Source organism: Vollenhovia emeryi, unplaced genomic scaffold (assembly GCF_000949405.1).
Source record: "Vollenhovia emeryi isolate VEMERY1.0 unplaced genomic scaffold, V.emery_V1.0 DF939202.1, whole genome shotgun sequence".
Classification (NCBI taxonomy): Eukaryota; Metazoa; Arthropoda; class Insecta; order Hymenoptera; family Formicidae; genus Vollenhovia; species Vollenhovia emeryi.
This window is the reverse complement of record NW_011967164.1, coordinates 659,789-678,132: the sequence shown is the minus strand read 5'-3', so window position 1 is coordinate 678,132 and position 18,344 is coordinate 659,789. Positions and strand designations below refer to the sequence as shown.

The following is an 18,344-nucleotide window of genomic DNA, read 5'->3' as shown; positions in this document are numbered from 1 at the left end:
TTCGTGACCGATCTCGCGCGATTTATGTCAGACGTATTAAAGTTTTCGTGTTAACGAAAAGAGAGGGATGGTTTATAAGCTACCAAGAGCGACGCCAGGCAAGTTCAATTCTGGTGCCGTCGCTTGTCTCACTTTTATCGCGTATAACGCGCGGAACCCAACTTTCGCGAAAAAAAGTGGCTATTTCGGTGTAACGAAATTGTTAAATAGATTTTTCAAGACTGGAATTGTGGATTGAATTACTTTCGTACCTCTGCGCGTTTTCCGGGATAAAATTCAAGTTCGTAATGAATATGATAATTACAAGTAAATTAATTAAATTAAAGAAAATAATTAATTGCGCCGCGAGAGAGAGAGAGAGAGAGAGATGGTGTATGAACATTAATTTCGAATTATTTTCAATCGATAGCTTTTTCAGCGAAAATAAAACGGTGTGGTGTAAAATTGTACGAGCAAAATCTCTGTATTTTCATTGCAGTCATTATTGCGCACAGAGAGAGAGACTCGAAAAAGAATTCTTTTCGAATTCCCGAATTGTGAAATAAATTCTTCGACCACTTCTGTTCTAGAAGTATTTTCAAGGGTTGAAAAAAGAATTCGCGTTTACGTCACCAATTCCGAGCTCTCTCCCGGGCACGAGAGGAATTCTTTCGGAGTTCATTCTTAACAGACTACGCTAATTCATGAAGAGCGAGTCCCTTTCAGGTTCGCCTGTGTTGTTTTGTCACGAAAATTTTGAAAAAAAAGGGACAAAATTCACCCTACGTCCGTAAAAAGTGAAACGACAGTTATCGTATACGCGTGTAACAATTTTTACCATTTCACGGAATATCACGTTATCCTTTTCATTCTTTTTTTCCCCGTTGCAGAGGGACGCATCCTAGAACTGCACTCGCCCGACGGCGTCCACGAATGCTGGTTGAGAGCCGCTGACAACACGGAGGCGAATGTCTGGTTCAATGCTTTGCACTCGGCGTTGGCAGCCCTCACCTTGAAAGCATTACGACTGGCCTCGGCACTTCCGGATCCGCAGCAGCTTCAGCACATAGGCTGGCTGGCGAGGAGGCACTGTCTTCAGGTAAGTTCCCCGAACATTCACCTGGAGAAGAAGTATGCTCAACACACGGGGCAACTTCCTAACATACTGTCTTACAACAATTTATCCAAGAATATTCTACACGTGATGCTATTGAAGCTCGGCGGGGCAACTTCTCGCTTTTGATAGTAGTTGATTCACCTTCAAAGTGTTTATTCCTTGTCGCGCCGCAACGAGGGGAAATTACATACTTACTGACGGAAGCCGAATGTTAGAACAACAATTATAAGTTTTCAATCTATAATCTATTACTGAAACGCTATTTCTTATACGAAACGAAGCTTGATAACTGCCTCTGGTCTCGACTTGTTTCATTTCCAACGAGTGAAACTGTTTTCCCAGCAAGAGACGAGAGAAATGCGGCCATAGATTTTTTTACCTCGCGCTTGGAATTGATCTCAGCCTCTCGCACTCCATAGGCTCGCGCAGGTCGAGGGTGAATCTTTTCACGTTTGAACAAAGGGTTGACGCGGCCCCTGATAAGAAGCGCCCGCATGAGCGTGACCGAAAATATCGATTATTTTTGCAGCGAGAGAGAGGGAGACACACCGTTTCCATACTGATTCTCATTTTGAGTTTTATAACATTCTCGGGAAATCGATGATTTTTTAAAAATTCTATTACATTCTATTTAATTTTGTCTGTATACGCGGGCGGGAGACCGTACGAGATGAACGTTGATCCGCTTTGTTTGTCCACGATATACTATGGTATGTGGAATTATTCAACGTTGTAGGAAAACAGTCAACGAGCCCGAACCGGAGCCTTCGCCAATTGACCTTCCTTCGTCGCGCGCGCACCATATTGCCTGATTACTGTCGCAACTGGTCAAATACGTGGCGCTCGGCACGGAGAGACGCGGGCCCAGTATTTAAGCAACCCGTGGGACGATTTCAGAGGTGGGCGACTGGCAATCAGGCGCGCTAATGCCAATCAATTATGTGCCGGTAGCCACGTGCCCTACGGCCCTCCTGCGGCGTCCTTGATGCCGCCGGCGCTAGCAGGGCGGTCCTTTATCAACAAGGCAACATCCGGTGGCGGGCTCCGCGTATTAGTTATCGATTCCTGCCGGTTACACGATCGGTAGATCGATAGCGCGACGTCGATGCTCCGGTCTCGCCGCTGCCGCGTTTACCTGCCGCGCGATCTCTGCAAGTGACACGTCTGCGGAGTTGGATGGCTAGGCCGGGGCGGAGATGGAAAGATCAACTGTCGCACCTTGGATATCCCTAGTGGCGATATTTAATTGGAAACTGTGGATAGAACGGATTTCCGCTCGATGTGGTTCGCGCGATTTCGGCAATGGATGTACAATCGACGGCGAAAGGAAATAAAAGATTAATTGCAATCAATTATTCGGCGTAATTAGACCGTTTGACGTTAGACGTGATTGGCTTAGTTTAAATTTGAATGCGCGCATAATAGTTTCCCGGATGTTTCTCGTAGCGTTTCATTTAGCTGATAAACAGTGAATACGGTTGATCTTTTTCTATTCGCGATGACATTCGCAATGACTAAGCCGTTGAGCTCTGTTTAAATGAAATTCTATTATTTATCTAATCGTTGTTATTGCTCGCTTATTTAATATGGCAATTTTAATTAAAGGTAAGAATTATTCGTCTTTATTTTATCTTATTTATCTTGTTTTATCTTATTTTATCTTTATAATGCCCAGCAAAGCCTAATGCTCAAACTAATGCCCAAGAAAGGCCCAGTATCGCTGGGCATTACTGGGCATTTTTCCCCTGGAAACCGCTGAGCAAAATTTTCCACACCAATGCCCACTAATGTCCAGTGGATATTACTTTATCTTATTATCTTATTTTATCTTTATAATGCCTAGCAAGGCCCAATGCTTACACTAATGCCCAAAATGCCCAGTATCGCTGGGCATTACTGGGCATTTTCCCCTGGAAACCGCTGACCAAAATGTTGTACACCAATGCCCACCGATGCCCACTAATGCCCAGTGGGCATTACTTTATCTTATTATCTTATTTTATCTTGTTTTATCTTATTTTATCTTTATAATACCCCAGCAAGGCCTAATGCCCAAACTAATGCCCAAAAAGTGCCTAGTAATGCCTAGTAATGCCTAGTAATGCCCAGTAATACCGCAAATCTGTACACCACAATGCCCTCAGCGGTTTCCCCCTCGGTTATGACGGATGGACGCGACGGAGAGACTTTCTTCCCAGGGTTCGCCAACAATTCAGATAGAAATTCCATTTCCGTTGTTCACAATTGATCGAAACATGCGACTTTGCGGTATCGACCGTTTATTTATATATCTCAGTTATTTTTTCGTGCCTAGAAAATGGTTGCTGCGGTTGCAAGATCCTTGTTTCGGCGATCCGAAATTCGTTCTGCGTGGGCGTTCAAATAATTTCTTTGAAAAGAAATTATTGCGCTGGAGGCGTTTCATTGCCATCCACTCGAAAGCCTTATGTATCAACAATTCACCACGCGCGTTCCCATGGCGCTTCGTAAAATAAATATCGCTACCCCATATCTCTCCGATATTTGTATTAAATTGCGCGCTATCGCTCGAATCTGATGCGAAACGAAATGCCCGCCTGCGCGGCGTATTCATTAGCGCGCCGCGCGCCCCGGAATTGGAATTTATCGATCGGCGATCCGTGACCCGGTGATCGACGCGCGTCATTTAATTAGCGATTCGATGGGATATTTAAGTGTCGCCGTCGGTAATCCGGCAAAGCGTAGCCGACGCTTATGGATTTTCCCGGGCGCGGCACGTGGCCGCGGCGCCATGATCAACTGGCCGAACGAGTTGTATCATTATTTAGAAGCGCGGCCGTTCGCGCCGAGCACCTCGTAAAGCCGGATATTGCGTTTTATGAACAGCATCGAGCCGGCTAAAACGAACGGCGGTAAACGCGCCGATCACGCCGGGGCGTTTTCATAACTGAAACGAAAGCGCCCGTGAAAAATACTCGAAACCGCCGTGAAAAACTGCGCGCGACGCGCAGCGCTCCGGCGCGCCCTGTGCGGCGCCCCGTGCCTGCGCTACATTCTGTCATCCTATTTAATGTCGTCCGCAGTGTGCCGTTACGCCCGCTTAAATCGTCGATTTATTTTATTTACTGTTGGATGTAATCGATTTCCGGCCAGTTCCACTGCCGACGGTTTCGATTCTCGCTGGCCGGCCATGTTAGCCGATTATAGTAGTTATCCCTACCTGTTGGACTGTATAGTCGCTACGTATTATACCGAAACGTTTCGGGTCCACGCTTTTATACTTGTTTTTTTTTCGGAAACAATATTTTACCGTCAAGTTAATAATTTATACCCGCGCGAATGCAGAGACAGCGTCGAAAATTTCCGCAAATTGACAAATGGAATGACTAATTGTTGCTCCATTGTTCCCCGGTATAATCGCCCTTAAGTTTCAGGCAGTTGCCGGTTCGATAAAATTAATTGATACAGCGCCGCTTCGAAGGTATTTCAAACGTCAGTTTTTCCGGGGCTCAATTGTTGCTTCGGCTAAAGAACAATTTCAATTAGCGGGAAGTAAAACGGGGGGCTTTTCAGCATTTAACGCGATTGACGATGCGTCGGTTGACAATCGTAAATTATATCGACCCTTAGTAACCAATACAGGATACATAATTATAAATTGAACGTTTCGCCTCCGCTTTGAGCCATTTCAGCAACAATTAAATGAAAATGATCTCGCGTTCTTCGACGAGGAACAAGCCGGCAACTTCAGAATCGGGTGGTCGAGAAATATCGTAATTTTCCGCGAGGGAATCCAGGTTAAACCAGCTTAATCATGGTTTATTACTCAAGCGGAACAAGAGGTTACGATGAAGTCAAAGTGACAACGTAATGACTGTCGAAAAGTCGTAATGACAGAAAATTGATTATATTGTAATTTTGAAATGTACACGGAGGGAATTTTCTCTTAAGCGGTTACAAGTTACAACACTCTAAAGCCCACAAAAAAGCCAATTTTCGGTTATTTTTTTCAGGAATATAATAAACGTAAATGAAAATCTGTTTATTCCTATTGTTTTGTTGAGGAAAAATTCATAAAAAAATTGTTTGCACTACAACGTATAGAGAATAAATAGGAATAAACAGATTTTTCTTTGCGTTTATTATATTCCTGAAAACAATCACCGAAAAATGGCTTTTTTGGGGGACTCTAGAGTGTTGTAACCCCTTAAAATGTACCCTGAAAATCGTGTAATCGTGGGATAACGTGGCATTTTGAGTAACTTTATGAGTTTTTTGAAATTTGACCATGCATTTTACTGGTAATTATGCTTGAGTATATATTTTACTACTGCCACGTTGTTCCACGATTACATGATTTTCAGGATAAATTTTAAGAGAAATTTCCCTCCGCGTAGAGATGCGGGTTGACGTGGCTCGCGATAATTTCAACTTACTGTTAGATTATTTCCGACACTCTTGTTAAGACTTAAATAATAAAGAATAGTAATAGATACAAAATGTTCTTCTTCGCAAAACTGATGCAATTGTAATAAGGATATGATTTGTATGACAAGGCGCGATTCAATATTTTGTTACATTTATATTCTTTTGTTTTGTATCTTGTGAATGGAAAATCAGGATGCCAGTACTTCGAAAATCAAATATTTTCGCAAATATTTGATCAGGATCGGAATAACAAAAATCAAATATTTTCACGAATTCGTAAAATATAATAATATCTGCGAGATTTTAATCGTCTCGCATCCACGAAACGATTTGCGTTCTCTCGGCGAGAGTTATTGAAAAGTCAAGATATGGAAAAGTCATAGAAGAGTGAAATTATGTGTCATTAAAAGTCTCTGCGAAAATGATGCCATCTTGCTGTTCTGCTCGGGTATATTAACGAAATTAAAATCTCTACAAAAATCTTTTCTACAAAAATATCGTCTCTACAAAAGTATCTTCTCTATAAAAGTAATTCACTAAAAAATCAAACTAAAGATTTTATCGGAAAAAATAATGTAGATAATATTTTCTCTGCAAAAGTATCTCCCCTCTACAAAAGTCTCTTCTCTACAAAAGTAATGATATCAACAAATTGCGCCAAACATAACAATGAATATTTATACAAACTGGTTGCTTTAGTATTAATTTCTCATTAAAAAATGTTATATTTCCTAAAAATCATACTGAAGATTTTATCGGAAAAAATAATGGAGATAATAATATTAATGAGACAGACTGACCGCAAATGCGTGGCCTATAGGCCACATTCCTAAATTTTTTCACATTCCAATTTGTGGTAATGTTTAGCACCAAATGAAATTAAAGGTGTCAACGAAAATGATGTCATCTTGACTTTCTAGCGAAATGATGTTCTGCCCGGGTATATTAACGAAATTGAAATGATAAGTCGAGCAAACGGATAAGTAAAGTCGTTTATCTCCATCAGCTTGGAGAACGAGAGAACCAGCATCGAGGCCGTAAAAGACATCGAGAAGCAGTACAATTTTGTAAGTGGAGAACTCGTTACAATAGAGACAATGATGTACCTAAGGGACAGTCTTGATTCGAAATGACAGCCGTTTCGTCTGGCTGTCGGGCTGTGACTCTAATTTCAATTGTACCTCTTTGTATCGGCGCGTTTTAACAATATCGCACGTCCACTTACGCTTTCGCACGCGCTATCGTTCGCCTTGGACACCGGTTCCTCGGACACACGTCTCGATGCCAAAGCGAGGAGGTTCCGTCCTATTGTACGATTTGAGAAACATTGGAATCGATTGGCGTGCGCCGGTGTAAGTGCACTGTCGCGAGCGGCTTCTTTGTCGGGGGGAAACAGAATGCGACGTCTTGCCCAGGTCGGCGATTTGTAGAAGAAGCGTGACGCAAATACGAGTCACGGCGGCTGAGGCTGGAGGGTAAGGGCAATCCGATAAATCCAACAAGTTCACATATTGAATCGACGACGCCGCCAAAGTCCGAGCATAGGTGAATGGTGGAATGCCGTCCTCCCCTAATCTCGTATATACGACCGCAATAAAGTGTCAATCTCGCGGGAGATACATTCGGATCCCGATCTCGATTGGCACCGGGCGGTGACGTGGACCGCGCGCTTCTCCGAATCCGTGATTCACGGCGTCGGGGACCGACGCCGAGTCCGGCGGAGATAAGGCGGAATTGAAATTGCAACACGAAGATATGAGACTTACGGACCCATTTTTCAACGTGGAATCGAGCTTACAAATTCAGCCTAGCCCAATCTTGACCCTGATTTAGCTGCACTCGGGGCCGGTTCTTCCAACCTCTTGGTAAACTAACCAATAGTTCAATTATATCGTCAGCGTTTTCTTGGCCGTACCTTGGCATCTTTAATAATACAGAAAATTTATTACGAAAAATCTTACCTCAGCCAGGGTTTGGACCTGGACCTCCCTAAACTCTAGGCGGGCGTCTCACCAATTCGACCACCGAGGCGTATGATAATAGATAATAGTTAATAATAGTCCAATTATATGTCCATCTTTGAATGAAAGACAAAGGCATATATGATTTAATTATTATCGAGAGTTCTTGAAAAGTCATAGAAAAGTCAAACTATGTTTTATCCAAAGTGCCAGTGAAAATGATATCACGTTTACTTTCTAGAAATAATTACGCAAGTCACTCGCGCATACCGATTACGTATTAGTGAACTTAGCGAAAGATTGGAACAACCGGCGGTCAGTCCTTTACGTATGTATCTCTTCATTAACTGCTGCTTGAAAAAGATATTTCGGTTGAAATATTTTAAACGTAGCGCACGTAATGAGGAAATATTAATGTCACGTCCAAAATCGCGATTAAATATCCGAAGGACAGGCCGATCGCGAGCGAAGAACAAAACCGTCGTCGAACGGTGTAATTAGTTTGTCATTTTGTAACGACTTCCTTTTTACGATTTCACAATCGTCCGCGCGCGCGGAAAAAAAAGGGGGTCGACTGGAGGGGAACAAATAGCGGGAATACATCGAGCGCAAAAAGCGTTAAAATTCCACATCAAAGTGCGTCGATGGCGTCGATTAATTTTGTCGTGTCGTGTCTGCCCGCTCGCGATAAACGAATTTTCATGGAATTTCGGTGTACGGCACTTTCGGAGGAACAGCGACGAGCCATTATAATTTCCATGAAAATCGAACAGACGCCGGGAACGATCGCTTTATTTCGCGCGGCCCCACCCGGGACATAAATTCGTTCCCAATCATACTGCAATTTCTGTTTACTCAGTTCTTACGCCGCCCTGCGTTCGGCACATTGACAGAGGCATATTTAACTGTCGCATTTTTATCGAAATTAAACGGCTTTCAATAGGTCGAGTGCAAACAATGATAACAACGACATTAATTTAGCATAAATATTGATAACAGACGTCGCGGCAAGTTTTACGGGATAATTTTGTTACGCGGACGATAATTATTTGTAAAACTGTCCGCGGACGGCAGATAATTGTGGCAGATAATTTTATAATTCTTGCCCAATTCTTTCCTTGGTTTCATTTTAATTCCCCCTCGCGCATAATTCATTATTATTATTGTCCGCGTCGCTTTTGTTATTGCGCGCTCCCGTTATAATTTTTGTTATTGTCGGGTCCCTCTATGGAACATGAATATGGCGGCGAGCTTGAAAGCAATTTGTTCGCGCATTCCTGGCGAGTGTGTTGGCGTTGGATTAAATCTGAGGCCGAGCGGGCATTAAATTAGCCGTTGAAAATTAACGGTACGCCATTTAAGTATATTTTAATTAATCCGAGCATAGAGAGAGACTACACGCGCGGCTTTGCATATTTTTTCACTAGACCGGAGTTAATGTAATTGGGTAAAACTTAATGCGCCTCTCAATTAACCCCCGGATAATAAAGCGTTGCTTTGTAATACCTTTCCATTCGTAGTCAAAATGTAAAATTAAGTGTCCGCGGATAAATAAAAGCTCCGCCGCGTGCGCGGTGGAACGGCGAGAGATATCGAGGCCTGCCGTTCGTTATTCTCGGAAATCGCGGCGGACCTGGCGGAGAAAATCCACGGAGAAAATTCCTGATAAATCCTCAGAGAAGTGCCGAGCCGCTCCACGTTGACAATTTCGCGCAGCGTTTGCTTCTCATGACGCTCGCGACGGATCTGCATAATGATTTATCGCGGCTCCTCGCCGATAAATTACAATCTCGCTATCGTTATAATTTACCGGCCCGATAATTCACGCGGCGTGCATAACGCGTATTTAAGATCTCTGCGTTTCCCACCTCCGAGCGCGAGATAATAGCATTGTAAAGAGCGACAATAAACTTACCCCCTGTCGATTCCCCTTCATCCCTCTCCACCGCTTGCCGGGGAAGGTCCTCCGTCCCGACTAACCGGAAATAGTTTCGGGGGTCAAGAAGAATAGGACTTAGCGGGAGGAATGCAGAATCAGCATCGTCGAGGTGAGAATGGGGTAAAGGGTGCTCCACGCGGCCCGGGCTTTTCCCGATCGTTCAAGTCCGCCAATCGGTGGGGCTCCGTCCGGCCGCCGGTATTTATTCGGCGTGCCTTTCTCGGGGAAGCTCGCCGGTAACCGCTATTTTAACCCTCTCAACCCTCCGCCAGCCGTTCCTTTCCCTCAATCCTCATGTTTCTCACGATCGAAAAAGGCACGGGAGAGTCTACGTGCTCAAATACCCGTGAATCTGTGTGCGCGTACACACGTACAGGACGTGCTCGCCGGGATCAGTTTCGATAGTGATTTAGTTAGAATAATTCGGCGCATTAATCAAATTAAATTTAACTCCGAACGAAAATACCGAATTAACGGTAATTAATATGTATCTAAAAATCAAAGTGCACTTTATATTGTTGCGCAACGTGAAAATCGAGATTAATAAAAGTATCAACGTCTTTTGTCGCGATAATATACTTGATATTTCGTCTTATTTTCCCTGTCTTGTGTATTAAATAAAATTAACGATGTGGAATTTATACAGAACAGATTATTGTAGGGACTTGAAACCATCTTTGTTATTTAACGTAGACTACAATTCAGAATCTGGAATAATGCATCGATGCTGAAAATGGCCATTTAAAGTTGATAAATTTTGCAGCAATTGAGAGCGATGTTATCGTGCCGTGTTTCAAGTAACTGCAAAATATTTTTACTCCTCTCGGGTTTCGCGTATAAATTAAATCCAACAAATTCTGTTTCACAAATCAGTGGAATTTTCAGTTTGCGAACCCGCCTCGCCGCGCCCCTCCTGGGGCGGAGCGATGACTCTTCGCCCTTCGATTACTCGATTCCTGAAAGCTCTTTCACATACGGTGCACCCTGCAAAACCGCGGACTGCATCGAGGGGCTCGTTATTAATTAGAACGCGAGCCACTATCGGTCCTCAAACACAGACACCGACGTTCTCCATCCATAATCTTCTCTCGGACCTTCCTCTGACCTTCCTCACCTCCTCCTCCTCTCTCTCTCTCTTCCTCTCTCTCTGTATTCCACTCTTCTATAGTGATGTCCATCTCACTCTCTGCGCGGAAGTGGATAGTGCATCAGCAATGCTAAGCAAACTGCGGCTGGAACGACGGATCAAGAGACGATCGTGTACGTGTTCGTTTGCCAGTGGCAGTGTGCATGTGCGTACGTGTGTCAATACCCGCGCAAGTGTATCTACACGATGGCGCAGGGTTGGCAGGGGATGTGGTATTGGCACTTTTGCGTTTGTGTGTACAATAGATACGTGATATCGTAAGGTCTCTACCGAGTTTCAAGGCGAAATGTCGATGCATCGGAGCAAAAGTAATTTAGGCAGCTCAATATTCCGTCGTATTAGTATCGATATTTATTAGTATTGAAATATATGCGTACGACATTCGAGCGGAAAGTAAATCTGTCCTCAATTGTTTACACGAGAAGTGGATGAGGGGGACAAGTTATTCCGGGGCATTTCAAATTTGGTGGAAAACACGTCGGCGACGCATTCGAAAATCAAATTCGTCGGTCATTCGAGTCGGGAAAGCGAATGAGGTAAAATCCAGAGAAAATCTCCGGCTCCGTCTGGACGCTTGCAATTTTAATGCGGTCTCATTTCCGTCGTACCCAATTAAGCCGTAATTGAATTGCCGGGGAAAATTAATTTGTCGGTTATGCCCTGGCGGTGGAGCCTTCGGGGTCCACCAGTCCTAATACTTTCAGCAATTATGCGTGAATTTGCGTAAACAACAGCAGTCACGTTATTAGGCGATCGTCAATTAAGATTTCCTTTCCGATGACGGAATAGTGCGTCTCGCTGAAATCGATTCAATTAGTCTGCCTCCATAATTAATTTTTTTTCTTAAAGCGTTTCTATTGCAGCTTCCACCCTCAGGTTTTTCCGTCCTGACTGCCTTAGCGCGAACCAATCTATTTTAATTTAATCTGTACGTGTTCTGATCTAATTCCTTTTTATTTTATATAACATTCTCACTATTCCAGCCGCTGGGGAGCTTTTTAACTTTAACCTTTCTTAATTTAACACAAACATTTAATACCTCGAAAACATCGCTGTGCATTTTTTCAATTGCACGCGCGCGACATGTTCGAAGGAACGCAATTTCTTGTTGCCAAAGTAGGTTTTGATTCAGGCCCTTCGTTACACCGAGATTTCAGCCGAAGGACGAGGTAAACCGGCCACGGGAGGATAATAAGCTAGCGTCGCGATCATTTTTGCGCCGGGCGCGAACTGGGCTCCATTCGCCTTTCTATTTGCTCAATCGTAAGTTCCCCTTTAAGGGATATCTCCGGGGTCTATTCCGGCGGAACCGTAAATACGCGGACAGGCGACTTTAAGAACGATATCGTAACGTTTCCACTCGCTTGCGCGGAAGCGTTGCCGAGCCGGCTAACGCCAGCCTCCCCCGGCCCTCGCGTTCACCCTCCTCGTACGAGGTGAGAGATATACCTCCTAATGTGCTTTCCATTAGGGTCGGCGTCACAAGGATGTAACGGCGGATATACAGGATGATCGCGTCATAGCGGGATAATGGTTATAACTACGAGCAATACGTACGGTAAAAGCTGATGTTCTCCGCAGCTCGCACCGCGGCGAGACTGCGGGCGCGTTCGTTTTATCTCTCGTTACGTTTTGATTTTTATTCGCTATAGTTATTTGTATAAAGCGCGCGTACGCGCTTTAAGAGCGAGCAGCTGTAAATGTTAATATCTGTATCGCGGGGTGGGAGGGCGGGGGTGGGCAGGATTTAGGTGTCGGCACCGGTGATCGATTTTCTTACGTGGCAAATCGTATCGTGAAACATCCTCTTATACTTTTTATTAATACAAATAGGTATCTAGCTCTAACGTGATAAGCACCGCAATCCGGATGGTGGAAACGTCGTTATCTGAATAATAAACCCGAGGAGGATACCGCTGGGGGCATTGTGGTGTACGGATTTGCGCCATTACTGGGCATTACTAGGCATTTTTTGGACATTAGTTTGGGCATTAGGCCTTGCTGTGGCATTATAAAGATAAAATAAGATAAGATTAGTTAATAAGATAAAGTAATGCCCACTCTGGGCATTAGTGGGCATTACTTTATCTCGTTATCTTATGTTATCTTATTTTATTTTTTCATATTTTAAATTTTACAAATTTATTCGCTATAGTTATTTTTATAAAGCGCGCGTACGCGCTTTAAGAGCGAACGGCTGTGAATGTTAATATCTGTTATTAAAGTGTACACATTGTGGTGTGTATCTGTACACCACAATGCCCTCAGCGGTTTACCCCTCGAAGAAATCTTTTTATTTGTTGATCGTCTTGCTGACGAAACATACCTGTGATTCACGAATAAGTATGCTTGATCCAAGTGTACTTGACGTGAAAAGATCTGAAAGTGCGATTTCTTCTTGATTTGCGACAGCCATCGAGATGAAGCGCGTGAGATCCGCTCGAAGTTTCAAAGTCGAGAAATTTCAATGGCGGTTTCTCCGCGAGAGTAAATGCGCAATTCGTACAACAGCGACGTTTCAGGGAGGGGGAGGAAAATCGTACTTGTCCCGGTAACACATTTTAAGCCGATTTTCAGGGGATCGCAACATTTACGAATGCGCCACCCCCGACAACCGTACCCTCCGCCATTCCTCCGCTTCCTGGCCGCCTTCCTCCGCTCGCAGTTCGCGCGCAATTTGAGTTTGAACACGCTTGAGTTTTGTTGTCTGTCTCATTTAAGCATGTTTACGGCTCCATTATTTTCCGTGCTCTCGAGTGGGCTACATTTCTTTCCCGCGTTTCTCGTCGTGGCGGACGAAAGCGGGGAGAAATGTGTCACTGCGAGCGTTTTCCGTTGCGACACCGCACATTATTAAGTTACGTAGAAATTTGTATCTTTTTTACTGATGCAATTGAAATGCACGCGTAAATCATATCTACGCATATTTCTGAGTAGATCAACTGAATGAAAGAAGTAGTTTTTTTTTTAATACGATATCTTGTCCGTTTCTCCCAGAATTAAGGAGTCTTAAAGTTTCCCCGATGAAACTTTTATGACTTGCCGTATTTTTATAAAACGCCATAAAGCAAAATCGTAAAATCATCGTAAAAAAATTAAATTCTAACCGGAGGATTAGATTGGAGGGTAAGAAATTATACGAGCCTAATAAGCGGTTAATTTGTTAGCAGAATTATTGGCAATTAGAATCGCTATATGCGAAAGAGCACTCAGGCGCGTCCTCTGGTTAAAACCGCAATGTTATGCTCCTGAAATTCTCACGATATATTACTAGGAACTCAAATCCGCATTGCATCGCGAGAGCGTCTCATTCCAGGTACACTAATTTATGTGTTTAATATGTTATGTATGTTCAAATAATGCTCGCAGTACTGGCATTCAAGGGTCCCGACCTTAAACCAATTTCAGTGCGTAACAGGATGTTATTGCAGAATCTTTGTCCATTTCTTTGGATAATAACAGCAATGTACAGGTTGGTCCTGAAATAGTTGGTCACAATCAGGAATTGGATTGAGTTCGTCGTAAAAGTGAAAAATGTTCCCATAAACGTTAGTCCGAAGCCACAGGCGCTACGACTCATTTAATTATTGATACTTGATTTAAAAAATGGAAGGCCATGGAAGTAAAAAACTTAATTTTTATTTGCAGAAGTTAAAAATGTCCACAGTTAACGAAAACACGCTTGCATTTAATCTCACGCGCTCAAAGGTTCCTGGCGTATTTCGAGATTGTTGTGTTTTGAATTTTGAAGTATTGTATCTTTCTCCCCCCCCCCCTTCCGTGCCCAAAGAATCATATTGGATTTCAATCGTGACAACAGATCACTCAATTAAGCTACTTATTGAACACATTAATTAAAAAGGACATAGTAATTTAAGTGCGATCGAAACTTTAAAAGTATTTATTCTTCGAAACTGATAATGAAACGAGTCGCAACTCCTGAAGGATGCGATTTCGGACTAACGTGTATGGGAACTTTTTTAATCCTTATGACGAATCCAAACCAATCCTCGATTGTGGCCAACTATTTCAGGACCAGTCTGTGTACGTAGAATTAGAGTTTGCTATTGTGAATTTTTGCAATGTTCACGAAAATTCGGAGCGAAGTTAGAAGCGAACAACAGAATGGATTAAAATCTTCTCGTTATCCTTCACTGTTACTACAACCAGAAATGTAACTGCCGCGTGTTCGTGTGCGCGGGCTCTTTCCACGTGAAACCTTCCTCCCCCTCCCCCTCTCGAAATTGTTTACACTCCGTTATTAATTTGCCACCTACGCCTGCGCTTACGGGGAATTATTATTTTACTACCGGCGTAAAGATTAGGCGAAATTAGCCGAGATGATTTAGGGCACGATCGCGAGATCTCTTCCATCTCGCGCTGAGCTCTCGCGCTATAGCCGCGAGTGGATAGAGATATTCCGCGTTTAATCTTGTTTTAAGCCTTGGCTTCCCGATGAATGTACAGCTGGGATTAATGCCCGTGAAAATATCGCCGCGATTACACTTATATCGTAAACAGAAGTATGGCGTTCGATAACCGGTTCTGAAAATATCGAGCACAAAGGTGGAAATTACCGTACATCTACTCCGGGAAACGGTGCCACGGCGGACCGCGAGGTAGTCGTTCGGCAAAAAGTGCAGCGATAAAAAAAGAGTTGACGAGAAAAATGAAAAATGTAAAATGGAGCAAACTTTCAGATCTGGAATACGCGCGATACAGGTCAGATGTCGCCCGTTGGGTTTGTCGATATGTGGATGGAAAGAATGTGGGAAGATACGAGCGGAAATTTCTCTCTCACTCTCTCTCGTTCTCTCTCGCCGCCCGGGCGAGATATCCGCTATGTGAAAACATAGGAAGGATGCAAAAACTCGTACATCACGTGTTATCGCTTCTTTTAGGAGCCCGACCGGACGCAAATCAAAGCCGTTCGATTTATACTCTGCAGTGAGTATTCAGCTCGGTTACAACGGATTTATTTTCCTCGGAGCTACGCCCTTTCGTCCCCCTTTCCAAGTTTGATTATTGTTTCGCTTTACGAAGCTGCAATTTAAAAAATAGTGATACTAAATTTAATAGAGAAAAGTCATCTGTTACGAGACAGGCTTCTAATATGAGATAGCAGGTTTTCAGCATGAAAATTCATCACAAATCTTTATTCAGAACGATCCAACGATGAATCTTCCAGTAAACAAATTTCACTCCAAGGGCAATAAATTCACGACGCCTATTAATTTAGCAAAAATCCTGCTATCTCATATTAGAAGCTCATCTGAAAACAGGGGACTTTGCTCTACCAATTCAATGGCTCTCTCCGTTTTTAAAATAATTAAATTCTAGCTCGAATATATTCTCTCTCAGGCGTTCACATTCGCTCATGCAAACGTACGTAATAAAATGTACATGTATATCGCAATGAGAATAGGGGGATTTAAAAAGTGAAAAAGTGAAAGACTCTAGCCGGAATGTCCAAGGCTCGAAATGCTTTTACGTTTAATTCAATATCCGTCTTTATTCCGAACAAGAGGCATTTATTTTTGCTCGCCAATAATTTCTCATGGGCGGCTCCTTATTATCTCTAACGGAATCGTCGACGATGCAAATCGAGGGCGTTCTAGCGGAGACGGAACGAGAAAGGACGAAGTGACGCCCGTTCCCTCCCGCTTGATAACTCTTCTCCCGACTCGTTCGCGCCTTCCGAACTTTTCCGACCTATTCGATCGACCTTTCTCCCTTCTCCCGTGGCGTTTGGTATTCGCTCTCGGCCGTTTAATATTTCTCTCTTTTCGCCTGATTCCACATTGGTACCCTCGTCGTAGATTGCGCGACGTCTCCCTTCTCCGCTCTTTTCGCTCGATTTCACGGTTGCCGCGACACGGAAGAAAATCGGCGTCGCGGCGCACACCGATAAGACGCCAACGACGATTGTGATGTCTGCGGAGCATTGAAACGGATCGAAAGAAAAAGGACCAAGCCATGCTTCTCCGATTCCGAGATTCTGGGACATTGAATTCTTTAAACTTTAGTGTTTTGCATTTTTAGACCCTTTAAAATTCTCGGGATTGTCGATTCTGTCGATTTCATAATCTTTAACATTCCCGAGTGTCCGAGAGCGTCCACGGGACTGTGCGACTTTAGCTCCGCTTGTTTGACCCGCCGGTATTTATAATTCGTAACCGGAAGTCACTGGAAGCCAAAAGCAAAAATATCAAGATGCTAAAGACAACCGCTTCGTGCGCAACATTTTCGTTTCCATATAAAATACAGCGAACTAGTTCAACGGTTGCCACGTAGAGTTTTTTAATCTGCCGGATAAACTTTCCGATCGGATGTCGTTCGTCGGCTGAGAGCGACTTCGTCAGAACTTCCGGTCCCTTGTACGTGGGATGTATCTCCTTATGCCGCTACTTACGCCAACTTTTCCGGAGCTTTAAGGAGGCCGGGGACGAAGTTTGATCCTACCTTCACCAAGAGAAAAGAGGCAGGAAGTCGTTTAAGATTAATGTGCCCTTCTTAGGTTGCTCTTCTGCGACTTCAACGCGATTGCGATCCTAACAAGAGACAAACTGGCAAGTTTTGATTTCAATGAAACTTGGAAAATATGTAGAGTAGTTTGTTGGATTGGGAAAAAATTGGTGCCACGATTCCACGATATCGATCGAGAGACATTTTTTAATATGGCATTTATAACATTACAATATTTAGAGTGTGCGAATCATCCTTTTATGTTGTCGAATCAAATCGAATCGAATCTGTTTATGTCCGAATTGTTGATTCGAAAATTAAATTATAAACTTGACCGTTTTTGCACTTACATTGTTTATTTCCAAAATTATTTTATTGTTCTATTACAAAAATTAATACATTTGTTAGAGGTGAAAAGTGACCGAGTCGATTTAAAATCGAATCTGTTCATATTCGAATTGTTGATTTGATGAAATGTTGATTCGAAAGTAAAATTACAAGCTTGACTGTTTGTGCACTTACATTGTTCGTTTTAAACATGATTTTATTGTTCTATTACAAAAGTTATTACATTTGTTAGAGGAGAAAAGTGACCGAGTTGATGATTTGAAATCGAATCTGTTTGATTCGAAAACGAATCGAATCGAATCTTCAGTCATTCGATTCGATTCGACTCGAAGCGATTGGCACACTTCGAAGCTACAATACTTTTTGTTATACACATTCAACCGCGCGGGATCTCGTTTTTCTTCTTTTATTATTAGCGCAATATATCTATGAGAGAAAATTTCAATCATAGATTTCTTCTGCTTCTTTTTCATTTACAAATGTCACCATCTAAAAGTGGAAGAATATCGTACTTTTTTTTCATGCACGGTACGAACACGATAAACGTCAATTGTACAATAACGTAGCCGAATGTCTCGCTCCACCTGACATCATGCCGCGTAGATAGAACAAAGAGCTCGACTGCGTCGTTTTTTCTGTAATATTGATTTCGTTCGGTCTTCAATTCTTCTTATTATTTCATCGTTTCTCAAAGTATCGTCACAATCAATCAGTAATTCATCACGCACGTTTGATAACCCGGGAAAAACATTTTTCACATATAATCATATCATAAATATTATATAACTATATATAGACTGTTATAATTGCAATCTTACTTTTTGTAAAGAAAAGCAACGCGAAAATTGTTTTTTTCTAATTATTCACCTTATTACTTTTTTATACGTGGCATCCGGTATAAGGTGCTCCGTTCAATTAGAGCTCGTTAAACCGAACTAAACAGTTCTATAATATATCATTTCGCAAATAACTACGTGAAAT

At 42.8% G+C, this 18,344-nt stretch overlaps 1 protein-coding gene across 1 annotated transcript in view; it reads left to right on the top strand.

The window, feature by feature from the left end:
- The window catches only part of LOC105561741 (beta-1-syntrophin), a 231,559-nt gene that overhangs the window by 190,490 nt on the left and 22,725 nt on the right, over window positions 1-18,344 (top strand). Inside the window, exon 3 of the mRNA XM_012011994.1 lies at window positions 870-1,078. Coding sequence (XP_011867384.1) covers window positions 870-1,078 — 209 coding nt within the window. The remainder of the gene's footprint in view (window positions 1-869; window positions 1,079-18,344) is intronic.